This window comes from Penicillium subrubescens, assembly GCF_028828155.1.
Source record: "Penicillium subrubescens strain IBT 31985 chromosome Unknown utg000006l_segment0_segment0, whole genome shotgun sequence".
Lineage (NCBI taxonomy): Eukaryota > Fungi > Ascomycota > Eurotiomycetes > Eurotiales > Aspergillaceae > Penicillium > Penicillium subrubescens.
Window position 1 is genome coordinate 1,555,646 of NW_026643156.1, and position 26,965 is coordinate 1,582,610.

The 26,965-nt window shown below is 48.1% G+C and overlaps 6 protein-coding genes across 6 annotated transcripts; 1 reads left to right on the plus strand and 5 right to left on the minus strand.

Annotated features, from left to right (window-relative positions):
* Positions 1-1,391: 1,391 nt before the first annotated feature.
* On the plus strand, positions 1,392-3,506 carry N7473_009056 (fungal specific transcription factor domain-containing protein; the record flags this gene model as incomplete). Its single annotated transcript, XM_057154995.1, has 4 exons — positions 1,392-1,566; positions 1,618-1,706; positions 1,783-2,393; positions 2,447-3,506. 4 exons carry the CDS (start codon positions 1,392-1,394, stop codon positions 3,504-3,506), a joined length of 1,935 nt encoding a protein of 644 aa, XP_057006125.1.
* Positions 3,507-4,115: 609 nt separating this feature from the next.
* On the minus strand, positions 4,116-4,667 carry N7473_009057 (uncharacterized protein; the record flags this gene model as incomplete). Its single annotated transcript, XM_057154996.1, has 1 exon — positions 4,116-4,667. One exon carries the CDS (start codon positions 4,665-4,667, stop codon positions 4,116-4,118), a length of 552 nt encoding a protein of 183 aa, XP_057006126.1.
* A 5,555-nt stretch (positions 4,668-10,222) lies between these two features.
* On the minus strand, positions 10,223-11,413 carry N7473_009058 (CVNH domain-containing protein; the record flags this gene model as incomplete). Its single annotated transcript, XM_057154997.1, has 4 exons — positions 10,223-10,407; positions 10,485-10,811; positions 10,882-11,202; positions 11,281-11,413. 4 exons carry the CDS (start codon positions 11,411-11,413, stop codon positions 10,223-10,225), a joined length of 966 nt encoding a protein of 321 aa, XP_057006127.1.
* A 6,667-nt stretch (positions 11,414-18,080) lies between these two features.
* N7473_009059 (serum paraoxonase/arylesterase family protein) lies at positions 18,081-19,634 on the minus strand. The gene is made up of 2 exons (XM_057154998.1): positions 19,197-19,634; positions 18,081-19,090 (listed from the first exon to the last, which is right to left on the minus strand). Exons 1-2 carry the CDS (start codon positions 19,512-19,514, stop codon positions 18,143-18,145), a joined length of 1,266 nt encoding a protein of 421 aa, XP_057006128.1. The 5' UTR covers positions 19,515-19,634; the 3' UTR covers positions 18,081-18,142.
* A 691-nt stretch (positions 19,635-20,325) lies between these two features.
* N7473_009060 (ZZ type zinc finger domain protein) lies at positions 20,326-23,263 on the minus strand (the record flags this gene model as incomplete). The annotated part of the gene is made up of 4 exons (XM_057154999.1): positions 20,326-21,624; positions 21,691-21,902; positions 21,966-22,920; positions 23,132-23,263. 4 exons carry the CDS (start codon positions 23,261-23,263, stop codon positions 20,326-20,328), a joined length of 2,598 nt encoding a protein of 865 aa, XP_057006129.1.
* A 1,060-nt stretch (positions 23,264-24,323) lies between these two features.
* On the minus strand, positions 24,324-26,394 carry N7473_009061 (uncharacterized protein; the record flags this gene model as incomplete). Its single annotated transcript, XM_057155000.1, has 2 exons — positions 24,324-25,707; positions 25,763-26,394. 2 exons carry the CDS (start codon positions 26,392-26,394, stop codon positions 24,324-24,326), a joined length of 2,016 nt encoding a protein of 671 aa, XP_057006130.1.
* Positions 26,395-26,965: the final 571 nt, after the last annotated feature.

The window sequence follows — 26,965 nt, forward strand, 5'->3', positions numbered from 1 at the left end:
AATGTGGTGAAGAATGCGTGCTCACAAATATATGACCTGTTCGGGTACTGAGACCCGGGTTCCTAGGTCGTAGCCAGCTAAACCTACCATCAAGCTCACAAGGCTGTGTTGAGCGTATGCTCTCGCAATCACCGGAAGTTTCCATGGAATTAGGTTCTTTCTTGATATCTCTCTCCGTATCAGTAGCTCTTGTGTACACTGCTGCAATTATACAAGGAGAGCACTACCAAGGCTCACATAAACGTAAACCATTTACTAGCTCGTTTTCCTTCTATCATGGACATGGTTAGTCACCGATGTCTGGTAGTTTACGGAACGACTCTTTGATCTAGCTCACAGATATTATAAGGGAATTGATTGTGATAAGCCAGTAAATGATACAGTTTACCAAGTCCGAGGTTAAAGTAAGATTCAATCAAGTAATATGTTACCTAGACATAGTTAATCTTTCTATCTCAACCTTAAGAGCCATCTTAATCTGCTCCATCATGCCAGACTCCAAGACTCCCTCTTTCTGTAAAAAGCTCAAGGGCATTTTGCCATTTCTGCCTGTCACAACGCTCGCTTTGATAGCTGCGCTGCAGGCACTAGCGCTCTGGCTGAAGATCATACTTTCAATCTCAAAGTCCCCAGCTTGGCGTGAAGTAGAACTTGTCCCGACATTTGAAAACTCAAAAGCACTCATTTTTAGGCGGCTGAGCTTTTCTTTCATCCAATGATGCTGCTCTGGCATAAAACTTCCAATGCTAACTCGACATGGTCTCCTCTTTTCGCTAATCCCTTATCGCTTACCGTGTTGCTTACGTCATTTATGCCTGAGGCTAAAACATCCATGCACCGGTCTCTCATCTGCCGTCTTCGCTGCGATTCATCTACTTGCATATAAGGATTTCATTCGAGCGGGGTGCAAGGCGTCTTTCGATACGATGCCCGAGCCTGGTTTTAAGATACGCAAAGGCAGACAAAGAAGACCCCACGTACCTGAGGCGCTGCGAAAGAGAACGGCACAGGCGTAAGTTGACGCCATACACTTCAGACGACAATCGAGACGGAGTCTCCTCAGTGCTAATTATTTGCGATGCAGATGTTTGCCTTGTCGTCAGCACAAAGAAAAATGTACTTTGGCCCCTTTCCATAGTTGACCCTCGTCATTTTACATAGATTGACACTTCTCACAAGGCGGAGGCGGCAATCCGTGTACTCGATGCCACGAGCGCCAAAGAACATGCGGCTTCGAGAGTGCAGACCGCCGACAAGTGCCAAGACTGCGACATGATTCATCAGAGTGAGTCTATCCATTGGATGTCCTAGTGTTTCATCAGAGGAAATGGGCCACTCATTTTCGTGCTAGGGAGGGAGAGCCTTCAGAACAACATCCCAGAGAGCTTCAAATGAAGCGAATTATTACGCACTTTTTAGGTGATGTCTCATTTGAAACGAGTTCCCTCCAGCAGATTGCAGATGCTCTGGACCAGGGCCGAGGACAGGAGCAATCAGATCATGATTCAAACGATAATGTTCTGGGAAATCATTACTCTGTTGATCTGCTTTCCACCAGCATCATGCGTATGTTCAATATCTGGGTATTGACGTGTCTCGACTGACCTAACTTCAAAGATTATTCGGGAGAGTTGTCACATTGGAACTTCTCCAAAATGCTTGAGCGACGGCTACGAACGCTTGGGGACCAGACACGACAAGACGGGGTATGTTGGTGAACTCTCCCCAATGCGCAGACACGAAGCCCATTCTAAGAATTGGCTCACTAACATAAATCTCCAGAGCTCTGCCCACACAACGGGGTTTTTTCGAGCTACCGACCTGCATTCGGCTTGCTCTAGCGTCGCACTCGCCAAGTCCTATCTTCCCCCGAAACCTATTGCGGAATTCCTAGCAAATGCCTTTATGAAATACAGTCAAACGAACTACTTCTACTTCGACGAAGCGACTTTCCGTGAAAAATTGGACTTCTACTACAGCACTACAGATCCACCTTCGATCAATGATGCTGGTTGGATATGTACTCTTCTCATGATTTTCGCCATTGGCACGCAGTTTGCCCACATGCAGTCAAACTCAACGCCTGGTGGCGTCACCTCTGCTATTGAGAGTACTCCTGATGACCAAATCGGACTGGAGCTTTATCGGTTTGCGTGTCGACTCATCCCGGATCTCATTACGGTGGCCAGTGTGGAGACTGTCCAGGCGTTCTTGCTTATGGGAGTGTATACCTTGCCGATCGACACAGCAGGCTTGGCATATGTATACTTTGGGCTAGCAATCAAGATGGCAATTCAAAATGGCATGCATCGCAAGCTACCCGAAGGCAATCTGGCCCCAGAGATTGCTGAGGTGCGAAATCGCCTTTGGTGGTCTGCATACTCTCTGGAACGGTAGGGATCTCCCAAGCCTTCATGAAGTGCAAAAAGTCTTATCTCTTGAACAGCCGAATCGGCATTCTACACGGTCGCCCTATGTCTATATCTCCTACTGAGATTGATGCCCCAATGCCTTTCGACCTGCCCGCTCTGCGGCCGAAAGACAAAATGACAAATCTCCCGAACTTCATCGCTGCAATTGTCTTGACAGACCACTTAGCGAAAGCTGCCGAAGCGATGAGTTCTCTTCGAACTTGTCCAAAAGCCAGAAAAAAGCATTTCCTGCGACACCTTGCTGCCACGCGCGATCGACTCAGCTCATGGTGGGATAGCCTTGCTACCGAGATCTACTGCCGAGATCTCGCCGCTACTGGGCCACTCTTCCGCTGCAATGTTCATCTTGAAATCTATTATAACACGACCTTGATATACATGGGCCGCCCCTTCATTATATCGCAAGTATCCTCTGGATTACTTGACTCGGCAGATGGCGCTACCCCTCACGAAGTCCCTGATATTGTCAATATTCTTCGCCGCGACTCACTTCATGCGGCACTCAGGGTTGTTGAAATTTGTCAGCTGTTGCAAGACACTGTTGGCCTAGCGCGTGTCTCGTACACTGAGTTCAACGGATGTCGTGTTGCCTTGTTGGCGCTGATTGCCCACAGCGTCAACGGGCCTTCGAGCAGCATATCCAAAACTTTAAATCAGGGCATGGCGCTTATCCGCCAGATTTGCACAGGGCTAGAATCCGCGCAATCTGAAATCGCTGTCATCGAAGCGCTCGAGCAAGCCAGGCAACGGCTGCACAATCATTCAGTGGCAGAGCAGAGTGGGTCAACAGAGTCTGCAACAGGGTATAACCAGTTCAGAGAATGGACAAAGCTCTGGCGAGGTGATCCATTGGAGGGAGGTGGTGCTGATGCTTTGAATGGACTGGACATGTCGTTCGAACAGCGCTCTCCAAACACGGTCCCTTCCTTTGATGGATTTTTCTCATCTTTCCCTAATGAGCTCAGTGAATTCACTGCCATTCCGGGATTAGATTTCAGTATGTCACTGGGCCAGGAGTGGCTGCACGAGCCGCAACCTGAAGACTCAGAATGGCTGATGAACCCACCACTCTGATGAAACAAGAGTTCAGGGCTAAAGGTTGCACTGAGACATACAATACGCCTGTTGAGATTCCTGCCGAAAGTTCAAGAATGAGGCCGAGTTGGCGATGATTTATGGTTTCATAATTGATAGAGAAGAAAAGAACAAAGGACGAACAACTCAAATTATGATGATATTGAGTGTTGCTCATCAGAAACAAACGCCATCAACCATTCTTCCGATCATCATGAAGGTCAATGAAACTTGGGCATGCCGTAGACTCTCATGGAAAGCACTTATATACCTCACATACTTAGGTCGTGCATGTCTGCCTACCTAATTCTATGCAAGGTGTTGACAACATTTTTGAGAAAGTAGATCTGAATTGCGTCCAAGGTAATGAAAAATTCCCACACTATAGCAACACCCTTTTCAAGAAAAAATGCTAATCTGAAAGAGGCGGTCAATTTATTTAGAACAGAGTCAACGAGAAACACATCATATAAATAAGAAAAGAAGAACAAAACATCGAGAATCGCAAACTGTAACACTCAAACTCGTCGTAAGAAAGCAGTATAGTGTAGCTCTGTCTCACACCATACGATAACAGATAGAAACCATCCAAGACATCCAAGATATCCCTTAGCACTGAACTTGTCCATTAGCAAGGGTCCAAACCGGGCCAGACACAGCATCAGGATCCGGGACGGTATTGAGATTGGGATCCTTAAAGGCCTGCGGAACAAGTGCTCCCGCATGGGGGTTATTGCCGAGAGCAGTAATCTTTGCAGCATTAATATTGACGTTGTTCGGGCTTGCCAAGTCAAACTGCAGCGTCACACCAGCGGGAAGATTGAAATCGGAGTAGAGCGTGCATGTACGGTGACCGGACGCCACAGACTCAGGAGTAGAGAATTTCCAGACGTAGTTCGCGCAAGTGCCTCGCCGGTTCAAGCATTCCTGGATACAGTCGCATTTGCTCCGAACTTGCGGGAAGGTCAGGTCGACTTCAGTCACGACTCCGGTGACATCGAACCCGCGGGTGTAGCGGACACAGCCTCTGTCTTGGGTATTGAGGCCTCGGCAGATGCGAGAAAGTCCCGAGTCTGAGTCGTGGTTATTGTCCTTGTCGACGGGAATTGCAGCGGCACCAACGGCGAGAAGGGAGGCGAAGAGAGGACCAGTGAGGCGCATTTTATTCGATAGGGAAGTAGTTGTAAGTAAGATGTCAGGGTAGGATTAGAAAAGTAGAATTGTCAACAATGTGGTCGAGCACAACGATAGCTTAAAGATATTGAACTGGAGATGATATTGCCGCTAGAGTTATTCTTGTAGCATAATACACCGACGTGTAACGCAACCTTTATACCTTGAAAGGGTAACAGAGCAAGAAATGATTGGCTAAAAATAAACTTGGCTTTCCGAAGGATCTATCAGCATTAATCTTGTGACAGTCTGGATATAGAAAATGCACGGAGGCTTAGCTGATGCTTGATTTAGGCCATCAGCCTTATCCCAAAGTTTAAGTCAATGGTTGCAGAGCTCTACTCAAAATGATGACATGGCTGAAAAGTTTAGCATAGCACTCCAGACCTCTGATCAGATCACTTTTTTGGCAACATTGTACTATTTATGCCTTGGTGGCTTTCTTCGTCTATCAGCTTACTAGTCACTAGTCACTACTGCTAGCTACCGGATACATCATCCACGCCATCGAGGCATCTTCGTATATGATTAAAATCGGCGATAACATTTCCGGAACTCAAAATATTGTGCTTTTCAATGGTACGTAAGCCGCAGCATGCTTTCTGAACCATGGCTGTTGGTATATGTCAATCACTGTCGTTGACTCAGTGGCTGACATCATTCCATGTTCAACGAATCACGGGTGGTCTCGTTTTCGTTTACAAGTTTATTTATGTCTCGACCGACTACCTAATCTGGAGACTCTGGTATTTCCCGAAAGGTCTCCGAAGGATAACAGTATGGATAGCAAAGAAGGCGAACATGGTGCCGAATCCCACCGTTAAGTCCATTCTGCAACTTCTGTACCCGCCATAAGCCGATCGCTTAACCAGAAGATAGTTTTACCGTCACCTAGATTACGTTACTGTTTTCAAGAATCATCAGGGCTACCTAGAAAACTAGCAAGGGCGGTGGTAGACTTGCCCGATCAGAAGCGCCTCGCTAACTGGCTATTTATATCGCTGATGTCAAAAGTTTTAAATCCAAAGTGAATTTATTTCAAATCAATCTACAGTCGTGAACTCCACAAAGTTCGATGACGGGACCATTATAACTGGCCTTCCATCATTATCAGCCGGGTCAACGACATGGGCATTCAGCCAACAAGCTAATTTTACTACCGTCTTTGCATGTTCTTCACGATCACCCCAAGTCCACCAGTCAATGCAGCCACCCCAGTACTGATATCGATAGGTGTCGCCGACCACTGTATCGGGATGCAAATCGCGATAGCTTAAAACAAAACTTTCCCCTGGTCGGAGGCAGCAGAAGAACATAGAATCCGTGACGTTGACCTCAACATCGGGTTCATCTACAATTATTCAACCCTCATTCCGCTCATCGTCAAAATAAGTTTTCCACTGTGGAGAGTCCTCGTCCAAAGGATCGTAATCGTGGCAGCGGCGTTGTAGTCGAAAATTATCACTCCGGAAAGGGCAATTATGTATGATGATTGGCTTTGCATGGACATTGATAGCCTCGTGATCCTCATTTGTCAGACCATCATAGGTGATCTTCACTGTGATAAAAACTTTTTCCGATTTAGAGATTTTCGATGGACCTTCTAGAAATACATGTACAAGGAGTTCCAGGGCTAGAAAAAGAGTGTGTTTGTATTAGCCAGAAGAAAGACACAAGAATCAAGTTGAAAAGCTTTCTCACATTCGTGCCGATTTCTCTACCGGAGGGTCGTCGTAAGGCTGAGAGTCCGAAATGTCTTCCTGCTCTACGCAGGTTATAGAACAACAGGCTCCCCGTGGGATAACAACACGGGGCAACTCTGGTTCAACCCCAACTTGTTGATCCCAATTGTCGCGCAAAGTTCCCCAAGCCCACAATGCATATTCAGCCCCAGGCCAGAATAGCTCATATCTCTCGCCCGCAACCATATTGTCCAAGTATGGAAGAGGGTGACTTATGTTCCAATGGACAGTTTGACCAGGAAGAACTTCTTCCATCTGAGTTTCATATCCTGCAAGCTTGACGGTTTTCGGAGGTGACGACTGGGGCTTTCCCTCAACCCCTTTTTAGACCGTCTGGCGTGTATTGAAAGAGCATGAAGCCAGAAGGACCCCATCCATCCCGCCGAGAATTCCAGCGGAAGATGCAAGGCTTGCTATAGTCATCCTCTGATCGGCGAATAGTGATGATAACCCCCTCTCGGGTTATCAAGAGCTATAACTGCACTGGGCTGAATCTCCATGGATGGCCTAGGCGTTTTTGGACTTGGAAATTGTGAGGTTTGAGATGGGGTGAATCTCACGGTCTATCATGGTCAAAGAATCTGATGTTTGATTTAAGTTCAGGATCCATGGCAGGTTGAAATAGAGTTCAGGGAGAAATAGGAAAGGTAAGGTCAATTAGGGGAGTGAAGAGAGGTTGGCAGAGGAAAACGGGAGAGGTCGAATTAATAACTATTAGTGTAGCGTGGAGGCCACAGCAGCACCCTTTCTCGGTGATCTTAAAAATCTGGCAGGTGTACGAAATTGGATCACATCTATAAAGAGAATGTGGCAAAATGTAAGTTTTGATTTATGAGCTATGTCCTAAGAAAAAACGATATCCCACTAGGAAGCTCTGAGTGAGCCAGTATATCACACCACAATCGGCTGTCTTTCTCCTTCCTCCGCACGCTTAATCTGCCGCAAAGATAACCAAAATGTCCCTTGCCCTAGAGCAAATAACGCATCATCGACAGTCACAAACCCACCCATGTGGCTCATGTATTGATTACTTCACTACTTCCGGAGAAGCTCCAAGATCATATTCTCAGTCATGAGTTGAAATAGATCCTCAAAAAAAACCAGATCTATCAATTCCGTCAAGCCTCACTACGAGAGGTCTTACTATGAGAAGCCCCATTACGAGATGTCTTAGTACAAGATTTCATATTTCGAGAAGTCCTATTATGGGAGGCCCTTTACGAGAAGTGTTGTGGAAACCGCCATTGACATTGTATACAGACACCGCAATGAAACTTCTCGCAGTGAGACTTCTCCCATCATTGATCTTAAAAATGATGATTCCTCTACTTCTAGTGATGAGAGTTATTCGAGAAACAAAATAGACGGCTAGTGGTTACGAATGCACAATCCTCAAGTTCATTATCGGGTCCAGCATGAATTCATACAATGTTGTTGTATCGATGGATGCTATCAGTTCGTCGAGAGACCAGTCGAGGTATAAGAAAGCGATACCACTTCTAATTATGCATATTATGAGAGGTCATTAATTTCCTCTCTCCATCATTACTTCCATAATAGGCATAGTACTGTTTTTCCCATCCGAAATGGAGTTGGTCCCCCCAAAATGGAGTCGGCCTCGTCCGCGTCCCTTTCCAGTTAGGGCAGGCCAGTATACACACCTTGGTACCTGAGAGTGCCATCACGACGTCAATATCGCATCAACATGGCATCAATATTCCATCAACATCACGTCAAAACAGCCGCAGGGGTCACTTGGCGCACTGTATCAAAATCCCCCTCTTCTCCCCCCGAAATCTTCTTTTCTTCCTCAACTCACCAACACTCCCATCTTCACTCTCATCTTCATCCTTACCCACGCCCATATTCTTACCACTTTGATTGTTCCATTCTTATCTCTCTTCTATTCTTACCCCTGTCTGTTCCATTCTTACAGTGGCGACCGTATTTGCCTTCCATGTCGGGAAACATAGAAACACTCTTTCAAGCCCTAATCACATGGTGCACTAAACCTAAGAAGGATATCCGTATTTAGTCACTGGAAGACGCGCGCTGCGGCACGCTGTAAGCCCTGAAACGATGTGGAAGTGGAAGCAGGTAAGCTTTAGATATGCAAACTCTGTTTAGTTTTCGTAGCTGGATAGCTCAAAATGCTTTTAGAGAATAGACCCGTGAGGGCACCTTAAATCAAAATGCAAACCAGAACCACTTTTAAGGGGCGTCTGTATTTAGTAACCAAAATCAACAATGAACTGATCTTTTTCCATTCTGGACAACCCATCCACATATTTATCCAGAGTAGCTTGAAACAAATCATATGTAAATCAGGGATTGACTTCATCAGTTCTGGCGTAAAAACCGGCGTGGATGTGGTTCGGAAAAGCGGCAGATTATCAACTATCATTTCGATTGTTAATTGCCTCAGTCCATGGTAGTTGGCTCTCGTCGAATACACCTCCTCTATAATGTCCGCAAAGGGCAGTGTAAGTCTTGTAAGTCTTCACATTAGATACGTGGAAGATGCATCACCGTAAACCCGGCATAGCAAGCACTATGGAAGTATTTTGACCTCGGACAAATAACAAGCTTATGGGCAGTGAAAACCTTATCCTTGCAAATAATGGTCAAATCGCTGTAATCTAAGCAGAGATGCAAACTATGTCCTTTTTAGTTATCAGACTTTATCTTGTACTACTGTAGACCGTACATGGTCTGCTTCTCACCTTGCGATCAGCCCAAGAATGGTATCTTGGTCCCCCCTGCCTTGGGGCTCCGGCGGTGAAGGACTGACCCCGCAAGGGTACGGCTCCCCATATTCGGGCTTGGGTAAGTACGAAGTCATACTCTTTTTCTTCTTCTTCATGGCCAGGACTAGATGATATCGTCGGGGTATATTCAGAATCAGAAGAGCGTTGAGCAGAGTTGCGAAGCTAAAAAAGACCAAGATAAGTAGTAGAGGTCGGTTTTGCTCTATGCTTAGAAAGATGCAGTTTGATTCATTGCAGCCTAACCCCGCTCCTATATATCAATCGGCAACAATGATCAAATATATAGTAGACCAATTTAAAGAAGACCCCCAAGAAGTACGTAGCAAAATCATACAAGCAATGATCGAGGGCGTATATCAAATGAACAGGAAGTATAAAGCACGGACACTAGGGTCGAGGAGTCGGCTGTTAGGGTTATAGAGGACAGAGCCAGTAAACCAGGCCAAAAAACACCAACACTAGACCAAGTTAATGAAATCTTAAACGGCAATCAGCAGAGGGAATCAGCAGAGGGCGTAGAATAAGAAGAAAGCGAATCAGAGGAAGGCAGTGGATCAGAATAGCGAATAAGAAGTCATAATTTGGCCAACAACAGCCAAAAAAGTAACGCTTTCAGAACGGGGGTATCCTCGCAGGCAGAGAATCACTTTCTCTCACTTCCTTCGTTTCAGGGCACTCGTGATAGAGTGGAAACTTAATTTTCATACAAACGCAAAGTATAGGGTCAGCTACAATGAAACAACGTGCTACTTCAAGAATAGAGCTAATTCATTGACTCTTAGGAGCTCAAATAGCTAATAAGATTAAATCCTCTTGCTCAATTGAATTAATTTTGTTCGAAATCATGGACATCTTTTGCGTAGGCCCGGAGTTGGTCACTCGGTCACACACATCGCTGGCTTACCAAATACATTAGTTCAAATATTTGAAAGCACTTGAGGAGGCCTAAAATTGAAATATTTGAAGTGTTCAGGCCAGAATGAGGCATCTATAGTCTTCAACATTCGAAAACGTCTTCATACGACCATGAGCGCTAATATAACTGGTCCCAGTACTTAATGTACAATTTGCCATCGCTACTTGCAATGCGCTCCGCACTAATGGATACATATTCTTCTCCCAGCTGACCATGAAGGGTGGGCACCTTTCCTTCACCGTCCAAGCGGAAATCGATGTTCCTGAAGCCAGAGCTACCTTTCTTATTCCATTTCAAATGACCTAGCGAAACGAAGAAACAGATCCAGTTAGCTCACGTTGCCTCCAGTTTGGGAATACAGGGTATAAGGCGTGTTTACCCCAAGAATTTGTTGCTAAGCATTTGTCCAGATCGAGTTCGGCGGTGCGGAAATGAGGGCCTTGAGCGTCGCTGAAAACCTCGACCTGAAGTACACTTCCTTCCATTCGGACCCTCTCGGCCTCGCGAAGAAAATGTCTAGGGTAGTGCACACACTCCAATTTGCCCTCGCTGTTTTTGACCCGCTCGGCCAAGTTGATCTTTCTCTCATACGATTCCCATCCGTTACTGCGCAGCTTAGCCCGCAGGATGGGCACACCATCTTCAATTTTAAAAGAGGCATCTGTGGCAAGTTTGGAGAACCCCTTACTGTCCCACTCGAAATTGGCTGACAAAAAAGAGTCCAATTAGCTTAGATTGTCTTAGTAGGGACGGGAAATACTTAACGTATGACGTACAATTATTGTTTCCCAGGTAATTATCTAGATCGAGGGAAGATTCATGCCTGTCACCCTCTTGGTTCTTGATTCTGGCAGTGAGGATATGTCCGTCAATGAGTTTAAGCATAGCATCGTTAGGGAAGGACAAGTCAGGTTTCTCCGACTGGACATTGAATGCGCCATCCTCGATTGTAATCCGGTCAAGTCTGAGGGGTATCAATGGATGACCATCTGGAAACTCCAGCATTTCAGCTTGCATCGTTGGCACCTCACCTTCCCAGCGGAAATGGGCAATATTGCAATATTCGTCGTAGCCACTGCTGTCCCATTTGAGAGCGCCTGCCAAAACAAAAGAGACAGGCATAAATTTAATTTTCATTCAATTTGAAACGAAGCAATTGATCAAGTATCCCTTACCATCGTGCCATCCTATATACTTGTTCAAGTTGAGTCTGATGACCTGGCCGAAATGGTCGTCGTCCCTAAGCTCGACGTAGAGAGTGTGGAATGAAATGTAAACGGCGCCGACCTCGCTAGGCGTGAAGCCCATTTTGTGTGTGGACTGGGGTTCGGATTAAAATTGTGAACAGTATGTGGAATGGCAGTTATCTAATGAAAGAAGAATGGGAGGGGGAGAGAGTGTGTACTTATAGTGAATTCGCCTTCACGGGAGATTTAGCTGATCCTGCCCTTTTCTACACTTAAGCGAACAGTGGCGCCCTCCTGGTGAGCTGAAAGCGATCAGTGACGCAAATTTCAGGGCAATGCTGAATCTAAGGTTCCACTATATCTGCAGATCTGAACCCAGGACAGCGGGTTGCAGATGCGGAGTGGAGCGGCTGAAGAAGATCTGTCTTTCGTATCCAATCGAAAGGGTGCCGGGTCAACTAAGGGAGAGAACTATCGTTTAGTATTTAAGTGCTCGGGTACAGGGGCGGCCGCTTTCGCCTTCCATGTCGGAAACACAAAGGGGGTGTTTCAACCCTAATCATTATGATGTGATACCCCAATCCAGATATGGGTAGCATGTAATCAATCCGTTTTATAGCTGACCATGTATTAACTGGATGTAAAGGTATACTCTATAAGTCAGGATAGAGGCCTGTCAATCAGGTAGGAGAAACGGGGCCAAGTCAATAGTGTGAGATAGTCAAAGACTGTTTCTTGAGGATCGTAAAACCTCTTCAGCATGGGTCAATTTATATACAGTCTCATTGCTCAAACAGGAAGGAGATGTATCCTTGGTAGGGAAATGGGAGCGGGGTGAAACCCGAGGCTTGTGTAACCTCTGTCAAGGGTGTTCCCTGCAGGAGTTCGTACACGTACTGATGCCGAAGCCCCAGCGAACCTCCACAGAAAGTCTGCCGGCTTATCAGGTCCGGGAAGCCTGAGGCACCAACACTTGGGAATAACCTCATGCTAGGTATATCATAACACTGGAAGACGCACGCGTCGCACGCATCGGCCCCGAAACAATGAAAGGTAAGGCGGAGACAAGACGCAAAAGAAGATATGTTGAATTTATATTAGCGTCTAAGGCACTTGAGGAGCTCCCAGGGATGACTAATTCATACTCTTGAAAGATATAAAGATCTGTCACCTGGTAAACGACCATTGGCCTCTGATTATGCACATATAGGGCTTAATCTAGAGAAGCGATAAGCCAGACACCTCGGTGTTCGGATATCTGATTATGGACGAATTCGATAATTACAATCATTAGAAGAACGCAGCGTAAACATTATGTTAAGATGATAGGAGCGGACGCAAAAGTTGAGTAAGCCGTAGCAAGAAAAAGAACAGACCTCCCACGCTAGGCTCAGTGGCAATAGTCTAAAAAGCCGTCTTTATAAAATGTCAAATAACATGCATAGCCCGAAGCAATGAGAGACCAGAATCTTGCAGAAATCTGCAGATATAACCCTACAACCCTAACGCCACGACATACTAGTCCGGGGAAGGCAATGAAGTGGAGCCTCAGGAAGCAAATCGGAGAAGTGCGTGGCAAGACAGTCTATATATGTTTTTCTACCTGTTTTTTGCCACGTCTCGCGCATACGTACATCCATGTTTGCTAATACCCTTCTCTCACTTCGTTCGTTTCAGGGCATTTGTTTCCTGTTTTGACGGTAATAAGGCGAGCCGCACAAAACCTGAATACGGTGTATGATCATGTATTATACAGGTTCATAACTAACCATTCCCCCCACTTGTCTCTCCCCGCAGATCCCGCATTCCTCCCACCACACGTGAGCATTTAAGACGTATGTCATTAACTGCAGATCCTGTTTGAATATAACAGCCACGAATACCAGAAACCGTATAAGTCTGCTGACCCTTCTATTACGAAGGTAGTTCTTAAGCGTACCCAAAGGCTTGTCTAGACCACGACTTAGCTAGGCTTTATGACGCAATACAAACCCTCTAAAGAGCAAAAGAAATAATCGGAGTAAAGTGCGTACGGTGCCATTTTATTCTGGGCCATTGGAAGAGAGTAGGGGTGGCGAATTTGGCGACCGTGGCTTGGTAACCGTAGCTCAACGAGCTGGATGACTTTGGAAGTGATTTGTCGGACCTAGGAGTGGGTCAAGTCCTATAAACGTGATTTGATGTAGCACATACGACATTACCACGGAGTACAGTATCCTTTTGCATGATATATTTCCTAGCAGTACCGTGGCGCCGTCGGGGCGTTAGGCTGTCTAGTTTTACCGTATGCAATCAGCAATACTTGCTTAGCTCTTTGCGCTACCCTTAAGCTTATCATTATGGGCACACTGATCTTTGATTTAAGTCCTGAACGAACCGCTTTAATGCTGAGTTGACGTTATCTTGTAGTCTGAAACTCTTGTCCGATGCATTTTCATTTTTTCTTGTTTGTGTCGGGGTCTAATAGGTCGCAAATTAATACGATTAGATAAGAACCTAGTTTCCGAATAGGTAGGGTGCCTCGGGAAGCAATCTGCCTGTCCTAGTTTCTGTCACTCAATCGAAGATAAACCGGCTACAAAATTATGTGCTTCCTTGTTTTCCAAAAATTCCTTTCCTTTCTAGATCCAGTACAGTTATTAGATTATTAACCTCTATTTTGCACATAAGTAGGGTTTAGAGAAGCTAAGACTTTAGAAATACTGAATTTACGCAAAGTATTCAATGCACAAGAATTGAACTTATCTAAACCTACTCATGAAATCACGCTAGGTAATACCTACTCTTGATGAAATTAAGGCGTAGATATGCCCTTAGCACGCAGTGTAGGCGCTACGATGTTTCGATCACGAGTGGCCTTGTGACTACGTGTCTAAGGGATATGATCGGAGAACTAGTCAGAGGTTCAGTGGAATACTTGGTTAGTGGTTGGTCGGACCATTGGTAGGTAGGTAGTTAAGAGGATATCTAGAAGAGAGGAATGGGCTAAGTTACGGTATTGGTATAATTAGGACAGTCTAGTAGTCAGCTGGAAAAGGTATTAGTCATGAACCAAGGGTGGATAACTATACAACGCTAATATTGTTATTGTTATTAAGGTTAACCTTAGCGGAAGATCTATAGTGGCGAGAACATTCGATAACGAGAGTAAATTTACAAAACTGTGTACCTCGGTTTGAAATATCTAAGATTTGAGTTCTTTTCCGGGCGTGGACTACTCTATTACGCAATAAAGCTGTTGAACCGTACAATTTTGCTAGTTATGTTGAGGTCAAGGTAATGTTCTAGACACTAGTTCGGATGGATCTAGGTCCGATAGCGAATACTTAAGGCTGGTCGTGGTCTCAATTTCTCACATGCTGTAACTTCTGCTAAGGTATCTACCTAGGTCAAATCCAATTTCCACTTTCTCTACCTGGCAAAATGCATTTAAACTCTATCCTGATTGCAAGCGCTTTTGCTTGTCTTGCTATATCATTGCCATTTGAAAGTGAAGATCTTTCCGGAAGACAATCAGGCTCTAGCTCTCAATGCTTCTGTTGCAGTGGCTATATTGTCAAAAATATTGCAGGAACTCAGTGCTCCGTTCATGAACGTAAGCAGATACCACCTAGAGGCTGGATAGTTATCTTTCTGACTTGTCGCTCCTTTCAGATAACACTTGTCCGATAGATAGCTCTTGTAATCCCGATCAAAGGCCACTCAATTGTGCCAAAGGCGCTATTATTTGGCCACCAAATACGGTAAGGGCAATTATTTCCCTATTCAAATTCTATTATTCTATTAATGTACTAAAAAAACTCAACACACCTCTAGGGACCTGCCTCCGTCGTTTGTAAATCGTGATATATGGACCCAGCGACGGAAGATGTTGCTTAAAATGTGTTTGCCTAAAAGTGGTTATAATTGCCAAAACTACAGTACACATTATCTACTTGCAGCTTTCGTATATTCCAGTTCTATGAGCCGAATTTTCCGTCATGTACAAGCGGATGTGCCTTCAAGCATCTGGCCCTAGGGTATGACTAACGTCCTCTACAACTAACTAACGTAATCCACGGCCGAGCGGATACCAAAAACACTATACCAAATGTGATAAATTTCGTGCTCCAAAGCATTTACGATCACGTACGAACCCTTCGATCGACACAACTGCATCATCAGCACACGCCCACGTTCGATCAGATTCCTATCGAGATCCGTTGGATCCCCGCACACGTGGGCGTGCCCGGCAATGAGACCGCTGACGTTGAAGCAAAGTTAGCGGCGACGGGAGGGGGAGTGGAGAACGGAGCGGATCAACCCTACCCCGAGGGGTCCGCCGGTCGAGTCCTTCTAGCAGCGACCGCAAAGCGTCGAGTGCGGCGGCGCATTAAAGAGAGATGGGCACAAGAGTGGGCAAAGGAGCGAACTGGCAAGCCGAATCAGCGGTTAGTCAAAGCTCCAGACAAGAAGGTGCTTCGGCTATTCGAATCGCTGTCGAAACCGTACACCTCAGTGCTGATTCAGATGCGGTCAATGCGCATTGCGCTGAATCACTTCTTATTCAAAATCAAGGCGGCCGACTCAGATGAGTGCTACTGCAGCGAGGGGTCTCAGACACCGAGACATATCCTCATGCAGTGCCCGTTGTACGCTGATCTGAGGAAGACCTTCCTTGACAAGATCCGGATGACCGATCTTGGGGATTCGACGGATTATGATGCAATCGTATCACACTCGCAGGCCACCCGCTACGTGGCCGAATTCATGCTTCAAACAGGCCTCCTGGGACAGTTCCGGCACGTTGAAATCGAGCCAGAGCCGCCGAATGGAGGCAACGAAAACGATCTACCAGGATGATCTGGTAACGGCACAGGGGGTGAAGACGCTGGGTAGGAGGAACGCCAAACCCACGGCCAACCGAGAGGTCGTGGAAGAATACATCCAACATCAACAACGAACGCCACTAATCGAGAACGAAGCAGGAGGATGATGCGGACACCGGAGAGGGAAAGCAGGGATGGGGATGCAGAGGAAGCAGCAGACGAATGTGAGGGCGGATTGAGAGATATATAGTGGGATTGAGGGCTCTGAGGGCGTTTTGATACTGTTTTGGACTGATTTTTGGGCTGATTTACTTGGCAATACGCCGTTTTCCTTTGTATTTACTGTTTCATGCGCGGGTCTGGCGTTCGGATCACTCTTGCTTCCGCCGGAGGGAGCGCCTGCATAGCCATTACGCCACTAGTTAGGTTGCAACAGGTTAATAGAGTGTTGATTGATTGATTGATTGATTGATTGAAATGTGATAAATTACAACTTCATTTCTTAACAACCAGATGAATTTATAATTTATCAACAATGTGATAGCTACGGTGTACTTGGAAATGGGCCAATTAGGCCAACAGAATCAAAAAAGGAAGGGTTGATATTGAATTGATTGATTGAAGAGAAACATGATATGAGGGCGCTCATAAGGGTTGAAATACCCATGAGCTTACAGTATAACGAGGATCCTCGGATGTTACAAATCCGGGATGCCTAATAGCAACAAATTTGTGTTGGGCAGACATACTTTATCGTTATCTCATGCATGTAGGTAGTTGTCACACTGTAGTACAGTTTGATACTTTCCTGCGTACTACCATACAACCCTGGAACAAATCCTCTGATACGGAATTAGCCGTATGAGGTTTAGCGCATCAGGTGGTTTAAAACTGTATCTATTTGTTTCCAGATATAGAAGGCAATAACGGGCGGCACTCTACCACACACTTTCATTCTTATCCTCTGCCACTTGTCTTGTCTCTCATGGAGGCCAAGGTAAGTGCGTAGCAGGTGGATTTTTCTTTGTTTTTCCGTCTTTTCCTCTGATCTTTCATCATTTCTTGCCATCTTTGTTTCCTCTTCTCTTCTCTACACAGTTAGTCCAACGGTGAGTCTTTCCTTTGTCTTTCCTTCTTGTTCTCGTTCTTGTTCGTCTCTTTTTCTCATCTTCTTTCTTCATCATTTCCTGCCATGTATCGCTTCATCTTCATCTTCTTCTTCATCATCATCATCTTCTCATCTCATCCTCTTCCATCGAGACACAGGTGAGTCCGTAGCAGGTGGGTTTTTCTTTGTCTTTTTCTTTGTCTTTTTTTCTTCTTTTCTTCTTCTTCTGCTTTTGTCTTTTTGCTTTCTTCGTTTTTTTTAATCTATCTTGACATTTATTCTTTCGCGATTTACCCCAGCGACGAGTTCCAACCTTGACGTGGTGCTGGGGCTCAGTAGTCCCAGTCTTGACTTTGGTCGGACAAGGGATGAAGCCAAGAGGAACTCACTCCCCCATCTTGTTTCCCCTTCTCCCTTCTCTGTTTTCATTTTCTTTGTTTCTTCTCTTGTCACTCTTTTCTGTCTGTCCATGTTCGGGGTGGAGAAGTTGGGTGTTGCTTCGGCCGGGTCTTGTTCAGAGTTCGATGTTGCATCTTGTTTCTCTGTCCTGTCCTGTTTGACGGTTGACTTGTGAGAGTACTGTAGAGTAGATCTTGAAAATGCAAATCTTTTTGTCTCGGGAATTTCTTTCCATTGGTCTTTGTAGATGGAATCTCCAATGTCTCGGTAGAACTCGAGTATATGCGTAGACTCGGATCATCATGGAGGACTTGGCCGTCGCGACGGGCGTTGCGCATGAGGGCATGAAGAACGCGAACAAAGGTATGCAAATGAGGTCGAGGGATATCGAGAACAATCGCCCCGACATTCCAAAGAGGAACGAATACTCAGCGAATGGACTACATTAAAGCGCTCTTTTCAGAATGATCGTCGTCAGAATAGCATTTTACAGTCATATATACAAACCAAATCCATCCGATCCTCATCTTCCACCTTACAACTCAACCTGCACGGCAATCATATTCTCCGACAAAAACCCCGTCACAAACAACCAAGCCTTCTTCATCCCATCCTCCGGCTCAACAGGAACCAAAACCGCGGCACTAGCACTCCTAATCCTCTTCCCATCATCCTCAAACAACAACCTCTTCTCCCAGGCCTCCTCCCCACCAGACCCAGACCCAGGCTTCGCATACCAAACCTGCACCGCCTCCAACGCATCCGGATCCCGGCCCGTCTGCGGGAGATAAAAGCCCTGCGAAACACCCGCAACGACAAACCCGCTCGCATCATGCTTAGCACTCGCATACGGATCGACGTAGTAACTCGGGTTATCAGTCACAGTGTTGAAGACGATGGTGTCATGGACGGAAAGTGTGTTATTCTCGTGTCGCGTTGCAAGGTATAATTCACCGCCGATAGCGCTGGTAATAACAATTTCGACATCAGAGCGGGCATGTCCGAGACCGTTGTTATTCCATAGTCCGCTGTAAGCGACTGACGCCGTTAGCGAGGACGTTGCGTCTGCGACGTTTTCTAGCTCGTGCAGCTGGACGTGGATGATATTCGACCATTTCGCGGATGGCCAGACATCTTCGACTAGGCGGAGGAATCCGCTGCGGTAGAAATGGTCGTTTGTTACGTAGAGCGAGTTCGGGCTGTGGGCGTAGATGTCGTTGGGGGTTTGGATGAGGGGGTGTCTGATTGAGCGGACGTGTTGAGCGGTGGAAGAGTGGAGGATATGGTGGAAGAGCTCGATTTGAGATCGTGCTGCTGGGATATCTGGTGTGTTGGAAGTGGAAGTAAAGTCCGGGTTTGGCAGGTGGTTGACAGCGAAGATGTAGACTGCAGATGGATTTTGGGGATCTTCGATGACGTCGATGCCATGGGTGACGAAGGGGCCGTTGAAGTTTTCCAGCTCTAGATGGGTGGACTTGAAGGTCTGGTATTGATTGATAGAGCCTGTCAGTATATTTCTCTGCTGTAGTCGGATCTGATCTCTGGACCTCGGCATCGTAAAGACGATAATGATAATCCCTGTCACATACCTTCGGATCAACAACATGAATAGATCCCCGACCAGCAGCTGCTTTAGTGTCCAAATGGCCCAGACCGGGGAACCAGCCGAAGCGGGTATCTTTCAGATCCTCGCATGCCGCGAACAGCAGATTGGCGGGGCGATAGTGGTGCAAATCTTCGCAATGAATTGTATCCTCAATGACGATGGGACCCTGGCTTGCGCCCAGTACAGTCAGATTGGGCGTTAGGAAAGGACCACCGATTTTGATCATATGGACAACAGCCGGTGCCAGTGTGGCTACCAGAATGGCAAATAGGCCTAGAAAGGCCGAACTTAGGAGTCCCATTGCGGCGTGGATGTTGTCGTAGCCAGACTAAGGGAGAGAGAAGTACCTAGACTGGAAGACGGTAGTTAGTAGTTAGTGAAAAGTCGTACAACGAAGGAAGGAGGAGGGGAAATAGCTACTCCATGCCAAAGCGTGGGGAAGGTTTGGGTAGGTTCCATTCCCCTCTCGAATGTGAAGAGCCTGGCCGACTCGATAAAAAATGCCTCGGTCTTATTTCCACACTGTTGTGTTACAGCAACATCGTCATTGGTGGCTACTCTTGGGCCGTGGGGGTAGAATACTGTGGTAGTGCAGTAATAATGTGGAGTCAGAGCGGGTCTGAAGCCCCAACCGAGTCAGAACTTAAAAGTGGATGAGTTGGGTAAGAACTATGGATTGGCCTGTTACAAAAGTCAAAGTACATGAAAAAGAGCAAAGAATGCATTGGACTATCTGGAGCAAAGTGTCAAGGTAGCGGAGATGATCTTTTCAGGGGTCTTGCACCCGGGGCAGCGTGAACTTGTCAAGGTGGCGCCCCTGCGGAAGAATGGTTGGACAGTGGAAAAAGCTAACGATCAAGTAAGAAAAGTGATTCGAACAGTCAAATTCAAAAAGAAGATCTGGAAAAAAAAATAAAGTCATTATCGACGCTGGCCATGGCAGAAGTGGCCCAACGTGGGTTTGTGTTTAGGCAAAGAAATAAGAATTAATGGCAAGAAAAAAGAAACAAAAGACCAAATCCGAAACTTTCCACCTTGCAATTTGCCGAGTCCATATCGTGTCATAAAAAGTCAGGCAGCAAGCCTGTGGTACAAAGATGCGAGCGAGCTGTCTAGTGAATAGACTGCTTGGCCTCCAGGAACTCCTGATCGCTAGCATCGAGGACGTCATACTCCTCATCGGTCAGGAAGCCAGCGTCAGTGGAGACGTCATCCAAAGTGAGGCTCTCGACATCTTCCAGGACATCTGCCTCCGAAGCAGTCGATTCGATCGCAGCCCGATCGGTCGATACGATATCTTCATGGAGGCTAGACTCGGGAGACTCCTTCTCCAGTTTGGGGAAGATCATGCCACTACCGACAGTTTCGGTGCTAGCAGCGGAGGACTCGGACTCGGCGGGCTCCTCAACGACCTTCTTGACCGGCTCAACGACCGAGGGGGTGGGAGAGACGACACCCTGCACCTGAATATCGCACCACAATCGGTGGCCAATAGGGACACCGTTGGGAAGCTTGAGACGCCAGTACGAGATGGCGGTGCCCTCACGGCGAGGGGTGCGAAGGGTCACGGTGAAATCGGCGCTCTGTCCGGGACCCAGAGGGGTAGTGAGCTTGTTGCTCTCCATAGCACAGCGGATAGACTCAACGCTCGATGGGTGGCTAGAGTCCACGTTGAACATGGTGTCTCCGCCGACGAAGCGGACATCACTACCAGCCGGCCAGGCAAGAGGGCCAGGGTTGAAGAGAGTCCACGTCTGGCGGAAGATAGTGTTTGGAGGCAGCTTGGTGCCATCGGCGATCGCATCGCGAACAAAGTAAGCCTTGTAGCTGCTCGAGTCTTCCTCCTTGATAGCCTCGGGTGCCTCGACAGCGGGGACCGGGTGGTAGGGAGCAGGCCAAGCTGGCTCAGGCTTGGTGGCCTCCACCTCTACGGGAGACTGCTCGACAATGACAGGCTTCTTCTCCTCGACGTTCTCATGCAGAGGAGCCGGGGTGTCGACGGGGACACGAGGCTGGTCACCCAGAGAAACGTGGCCAGTGGAATTCTCATCCTCGGTGATAGTGCTAACAGTGACGGTGCGCACGGGGGTCTTGAACTTGATCAAGGGGTGGGTGCGGTTGTGCTGGTGACTGGGGTGGGCCTCGCAGCTCGCGCAGAAGTCAACGTCGTCACAGACGGCACACTTGTAGCGAACGCCGGTAATATAGCTCTGAGCAGGCTTGTCATTGCACAGCGGGCCATCACAGAAGATGCCAAAGTGGACCTCAGAGTCACGAGGCAGATCACCAATAGCTTCGTAGATAGGGGCGAAGCGGTGTCCAGGGTGGTCCTGGTCGGCCTTCTGGACGCAAGAGGCGCAGTAGTCCCAGTCAGGGCAAGACAGGCACTTGTGGCGGGTGCCGACGATACGCTAGAAGTAGTCAGCATGTGTTCCGCCAGAAGACAAATATATGGCTTGGGTAAGAAGAGTATTTACCTTCTCACATCCATCACAAATGGCAGCGTGCTTGAACTGGCGACCGGGGAGACAGCGAGACATGATCAAGTTCTTCAGGCAGAAGTTGCGGTCCGAGCCAAGCGAGAAGGTGTGGGCAGGGTGGTGGCCGTGCTTGTTGCGCAGCAAGCAACGAAGGCAAAGGTCGTAGTCCTCGCAGTCATTGCATCGCACCAGGTTGCTCTCATCGACTTCTGTATTTGATATTAGCCCTGTTCATAATGGCCGTTAATAGAAGAGCCTATATTAGAACATACCACGACAGCATCCATTGCACATAGGGTTTTCATCACCCGGAACACTGCCCTGGGCGGCGACATCAGACCGGGCAGCAAAGCCAGGAATGAGAGCGGCCTCCATCTCCGAAACGCGTTCAGTGGTGGGAGCCGTGGGAGCCTTGTAACCTGGGCAGTGCTTTGGTAGCTGGAGATTGATCGGTTTCTCCTCCTCCTGCTGCTGCTGCTGCTGCTGCTGCACAGGAGCAACTGATTCGGTGAGTTCGGGAGTCTCCTGAGCTTGAGTATCCTGGGCCTGAGCCTGAGCCTCACTCTGAAGTTGACGAGGGGGAATGGTCTCGGTCGTGCTGTTGGTCACGATGCCGTTCACCACCATTCTCTTAATCAGCCAGTGGCCATCGCTACGGCACGAAGCACCCGCCTCGATGCACTGCGGGCACACATCGTAGTCGCCGTATTCGCAGATACTGCAGTGATAGTGCTCGTTGGCAATAGATCGACCACAGTTGTTGCAGTCAATACAAAACATGCCGTTGGGGGAGCTGTGAGAGATGACAGGGAAGCGAATCTTGTCGTCGGCTTCAAAGTCGCGGTAGCGAGGAGGCTGCATGGTTGTCTGCGTCGACTGAGGCTGGAAGGCGTCGATTTCGATAGAGGTGGTCGCCAGCTCAGATGTGGCGGGAAGGGTCTCGGGGTGAGCCATAGGGATCGGTGAGCTGAGAACAGTCTCAAGGTAGCTGTATCGAGGAGGGCTCTGAGAGGATGGCTCAGGGATAGAGAAGTCTGAAGGCCCTGGTGCCAAGGAAGCGACCACAGTGGCCTTGATACGCAGCTTGGACTTGGCTTTGGCGGCGCGGTAGAGTTGTTTGTAGACGGAGGGGTTCGATTCGTCTAGAAAGATGTAGTTACCAGCGCTGTCGGAATAACGTTCGAAGATGACGTTGACATTTGCCGGAACGCCGAGAAGCAAGCGGAGCTAACCCCAAGAGATCAGTTAGTCAACATGCAACCGCAATCGGCCAAGTATTTGGGATGTGAGGCCATATATTATCAATACGGATCCAGTGAGTGTTACAACCACCGTCGAGTCATCGATCATGGGGATCACCAAGCGGATCATTGGGATAAGGGAACCCGGGACGGACTGGAGGTCCGGTCGGAGCTTGAGTGGAGACAAGATAGCTTACCTTCTGGGGCAGAACCTGAGCCTGGAGGTCCTTCAGAGGTAGCTTAAAGCGGCGGTTGCTGTCGTTGTAAAAGACCTTAATGGAGACTTGATGGTCGGGGCCTGGGTGTGATGGGAGGGCTGGTGTAGCCATGATGCAAGAGATGGGGGAGGAGGATGTGGAGGCGGAGGTACAAGGCACTAGGCACTAGCAGAGAGATAAGGAATACGGATACAGCTTAGGGAAAACAGAGTTCAGTACGAGATAAAGGGGACCAAGAGTGGGAGAAAACGCGGTCGGCGAAGAGGATGATGAAGGGAAGTTGAAAATACGAAAGGAAAGTGAAGAGTCAGAAGTAGAAGGATGGCGAGTGAACAGCACGGTTGAGGGAGAACCACAGATCCGAGCAGGCAGAAGAGCGTTGTATGATGGGGGGAAGAAGGTCAGCTGCTCAGCTGCCAGTGGGCGGTGTAAGATTAGGTAAGTGTCAGGTGGGGTCACGCCTATACACGACGGTACAGATTATGGAGACGTACTGTTCATGGCAACAGAGTAGTACATAGTACATGCATGCTGAAACCTTGGAGAAGAGGTTCTTAATAATCATTGGGCAGATTATTGGGAGATTACTGGGGCAAGTAGTCACGAAGTAAATAAACACCTGGAAGAGGATCTGATTTAGATACAGTCCCCATCATCCCCCACCGGCTTTATTGCTACCAACTACGTCATCATATACTTAGAAGACTACATGGACAATAACACGAGTATTCTGCAACGTATGGAATACTTTTTTGTTGGTAAGTAAATGAGGTCATGCAAGTTGCAGCAGGGCCTAGATCATGCAAAGTGATCGCAGAGAGATCAGAGAGGGGAAAGAGGAGCTGGGCGGGTTTTGCGGGGATATGAGAAATGAGGGGAGAACGCTCAAATGCATCCGAATGATAATCCAAGTCTAACGACCGTCGCCAAGACATACAAAAAAGAAGAACATGTCAAAAAACAAGAGAAAAGGCCAAAAAAAAGAGGTAGAAAATGACGAAGAAGGAGGGAAATTAGGGCGAAAAGGGGATGGAGAAGCACCATAGAAAAGAGGAGAAAGGAAAACAAAAAGGAACAAGGAAAAGAAGAAGGGACCATGCTCCTTGAGGGGAAGAAAGGACGGGCGTCATGTCATCCAGCAGCGAACTGAAACCACTGCAGGTCAGTCCAATCACTGCGGTCCATAATACATGCCTCCCCCGGCCCCAGGCGGTTGTGGATAGTAATACGTGGTACCCGGAGGCGTCATCATGCCTCCCATCCCCACAACTCCTCCAGGCCCCTGCCCCGGGCCTTGACCTCCGTAATTACCGCCAGGGTACATCTGGTTGGCATCATAGAAGTACACCGTGCCACCCGATTCATGAGCCACGGTACCAGGCTGAGAGGGTTGTTCTCCCGATGACTGGGTAACAACATACGGCATGGGCTGTTGAGAAGGAGGAAAATTAGGCATTGAAACACCCGGTCCCATCGGTCCATTGTACGGGGGATACTCAGGACCAGATCCAGGATAATACATGGCACCAGGAGGGTAGCCTGGGTAATATCCCGGCGGTTGATAACCGTATGGTTGGAAGGGCTGGGCGTGAATCGCCCGCTCGGGAATCTGTGAAAGCGGAGTTCCTGAGGCCTGGCTGGGCGGACCCTGCGTCATCTGGTCTTGACCGGGGCCAGCAACAGGAATAGGAACCTGGTGGTGGAATGGCTGTTCCTGCTGAGGTTGAGGCGGGTTGAATGGGAAGCTGGCGGGGCTCTCGATATCGGCCACCGATACAGTCTTTTGAGGGCGTGGTTGATGCATGGGGATAGGTGCCGGGCGGCTTTCACGATAAGCAAAGTGTGGGAATTGCATGGGCGGCATAGGTCCTAATGGCATTCCAGCTCCAGGTCCGGTGGGCGGCATGCCAACGGGAGGACGTTGCGGAGGTGGCAGGCGAACGACGGGTTTACTGGCATCGGGAACAACCATGGCAGGCCGTGAGTACACCGAGCCTGCCGGTGACGGGTAGCCATCTTGGGAGACGGACATTCCAAGCGAGGATCTTCTGCTGACGCTGAGAACGCTGGGGGTGTAGGAGTTGTAATAGCTAGGTCGTCGGCCAGGGTAGAAACCACCGCCTCGACCCCGACCTCGGTAGCCCTGCTGGTTCGGTCGCAATGCACGGGGAATAAAGATGAAGGAACGCTCAGTAGATGGGAAAATGTAACGAGGAGGCTGGCCAGGAAGCGAGATTCGCACCGGTTTGTCACGGCGCAAGGGAGGACGATGTTGAGGGAGACGAGTATGCTGCTTTTTGGGCACCGCCGGGAACTGCTTGGGTTGTGGCATACCCGGTAGGAAGACAACAACCGGCACATTGCCGATCAAGGTAGTGCTGGAGAACGAACGATTCGGAGGCTCAGATCGAGGGGCGGTCGGGACATTCGCAACCGATGGATATGGTCCAGCTGCGGTAGACACCGGCTTAGGTGCTGGGTTCTCACCAGCAACTGTCTCGTGGAGGTCATGTGTCCATTGTCCTTCGCTTGCGTCGGGCTTGGAGGTAGAGTTTCTAGAGATATATCAGCAAATGTCACAGGATATTCGTAGCTCGGGTTAACCCGTACTTGCGAGAGTTCCCATCTACAATGAGCCCGACAGGCCTCGACTTTCCCTTGTTGAAGGGACGGTGGTTGTTCGGTCCCGCCTCTGACGTCCGCTTGTCGTGCAAGAAGAAACTTCCCCGAGTGGGCACAAAGGCCGGGTTTTGCTCTCGCTCCTTCACGTATTTCTCATGCTCCCGGCGTTTCCTTGCGGCCAAGGTCTCGCGCTTGGGTTCCGTGGGCGGAGCAGACGGTGTTCGGCCCGTTTGAAGGTCTCGCTGTTCCTCCATCTGGTCGAAACTGATCTCATCACCATCGTCAGACAACTTGAGTCCATTCAACATTGCTTCCGTGTCGGAGACTGTCATCTTCAGTGCTGGTTTTCTAGGTAATGCCGAGCTGTGTCGTTCAGTCTGACCCGGGTTCCGGCCGTTGACCTTTCCGTCGTTGAGCTTGTCCGTATCCAGCGTGGTCGAAGCTTCCTCGTCGCTTTCGCTAACTTCTCCATCGGCGTCTTCGTCTTCCTGGTGACTGTCGACTGAACCCTCGCTCAAAGAGTCATCGTCCATCTCTCCAACTTGTGAGCCCTCATCCTCGCCCTCATCGTCCCGTCTCTTCCTACGACTTGCTCCGATGTGGCGTCGAGCGGGAGCCATAGTTTTGGATATTGGTGATTTCTTGTAGAAGCCGTAGATCAGCCCTACTGGCGCAGGTTTGGCGTTAGAGCCAGCCAACCAGGAAGGGGTGGGCAAGGTGGAAGTGCGGCGAAGTGTAGTGGGCGTAGCGGCAAGGATGATAGATCAGATGACGGAATCAGAAGGAAGAAGAAGGATATGGTTCAAGAAGTACCTCACCAGGATGATGAAGTGAAGAGAATGAGAAGAGCAAGGGGGATGAGAGAAGGAGATGCAGGCCGTACAAGATGCGAAGCAGATATTCCACGAAAGGGCATGACATCGCAAAGAGACGTCACCCCCAATCGGGCTAGCTTAGGGCGGTGAGGGGGTTTCTGCCCGACCAATCTAGATCTACATGTTTCATCTTACTTTTCAGACATAACAAAGCTGTTTTGTTTCTTCATAACTATCTCAGAATGAACTAGTATGTGATCTCTCTTTCTCGAAACCTAAAAGGAACACACCATATGGTTCATGCAGGTTGGTGTGCCCGTTCCCGAAAGAAAATGCAGTGTGGATCGTGAATTTACTAGCGCATGCGACACCCTTG

Excerpts from the sequence above, each read along its gene's own strand:
- N7473_009059 (XM_057154998.1), bottom strand. The coding sequence starts at position 19,514 with ATGGGACTCCTAAGTTCGGCCTTTCTAGGCCTATTTGCCATTCTGGTA. Across the intron at positions 19,091-19,196 it reads TTCATGTTGTTGATCCGAAG|ACCTTCAAGTCCACCCATCT; the intron begins GTATGTGACAGG and ends AATCAATACCAG.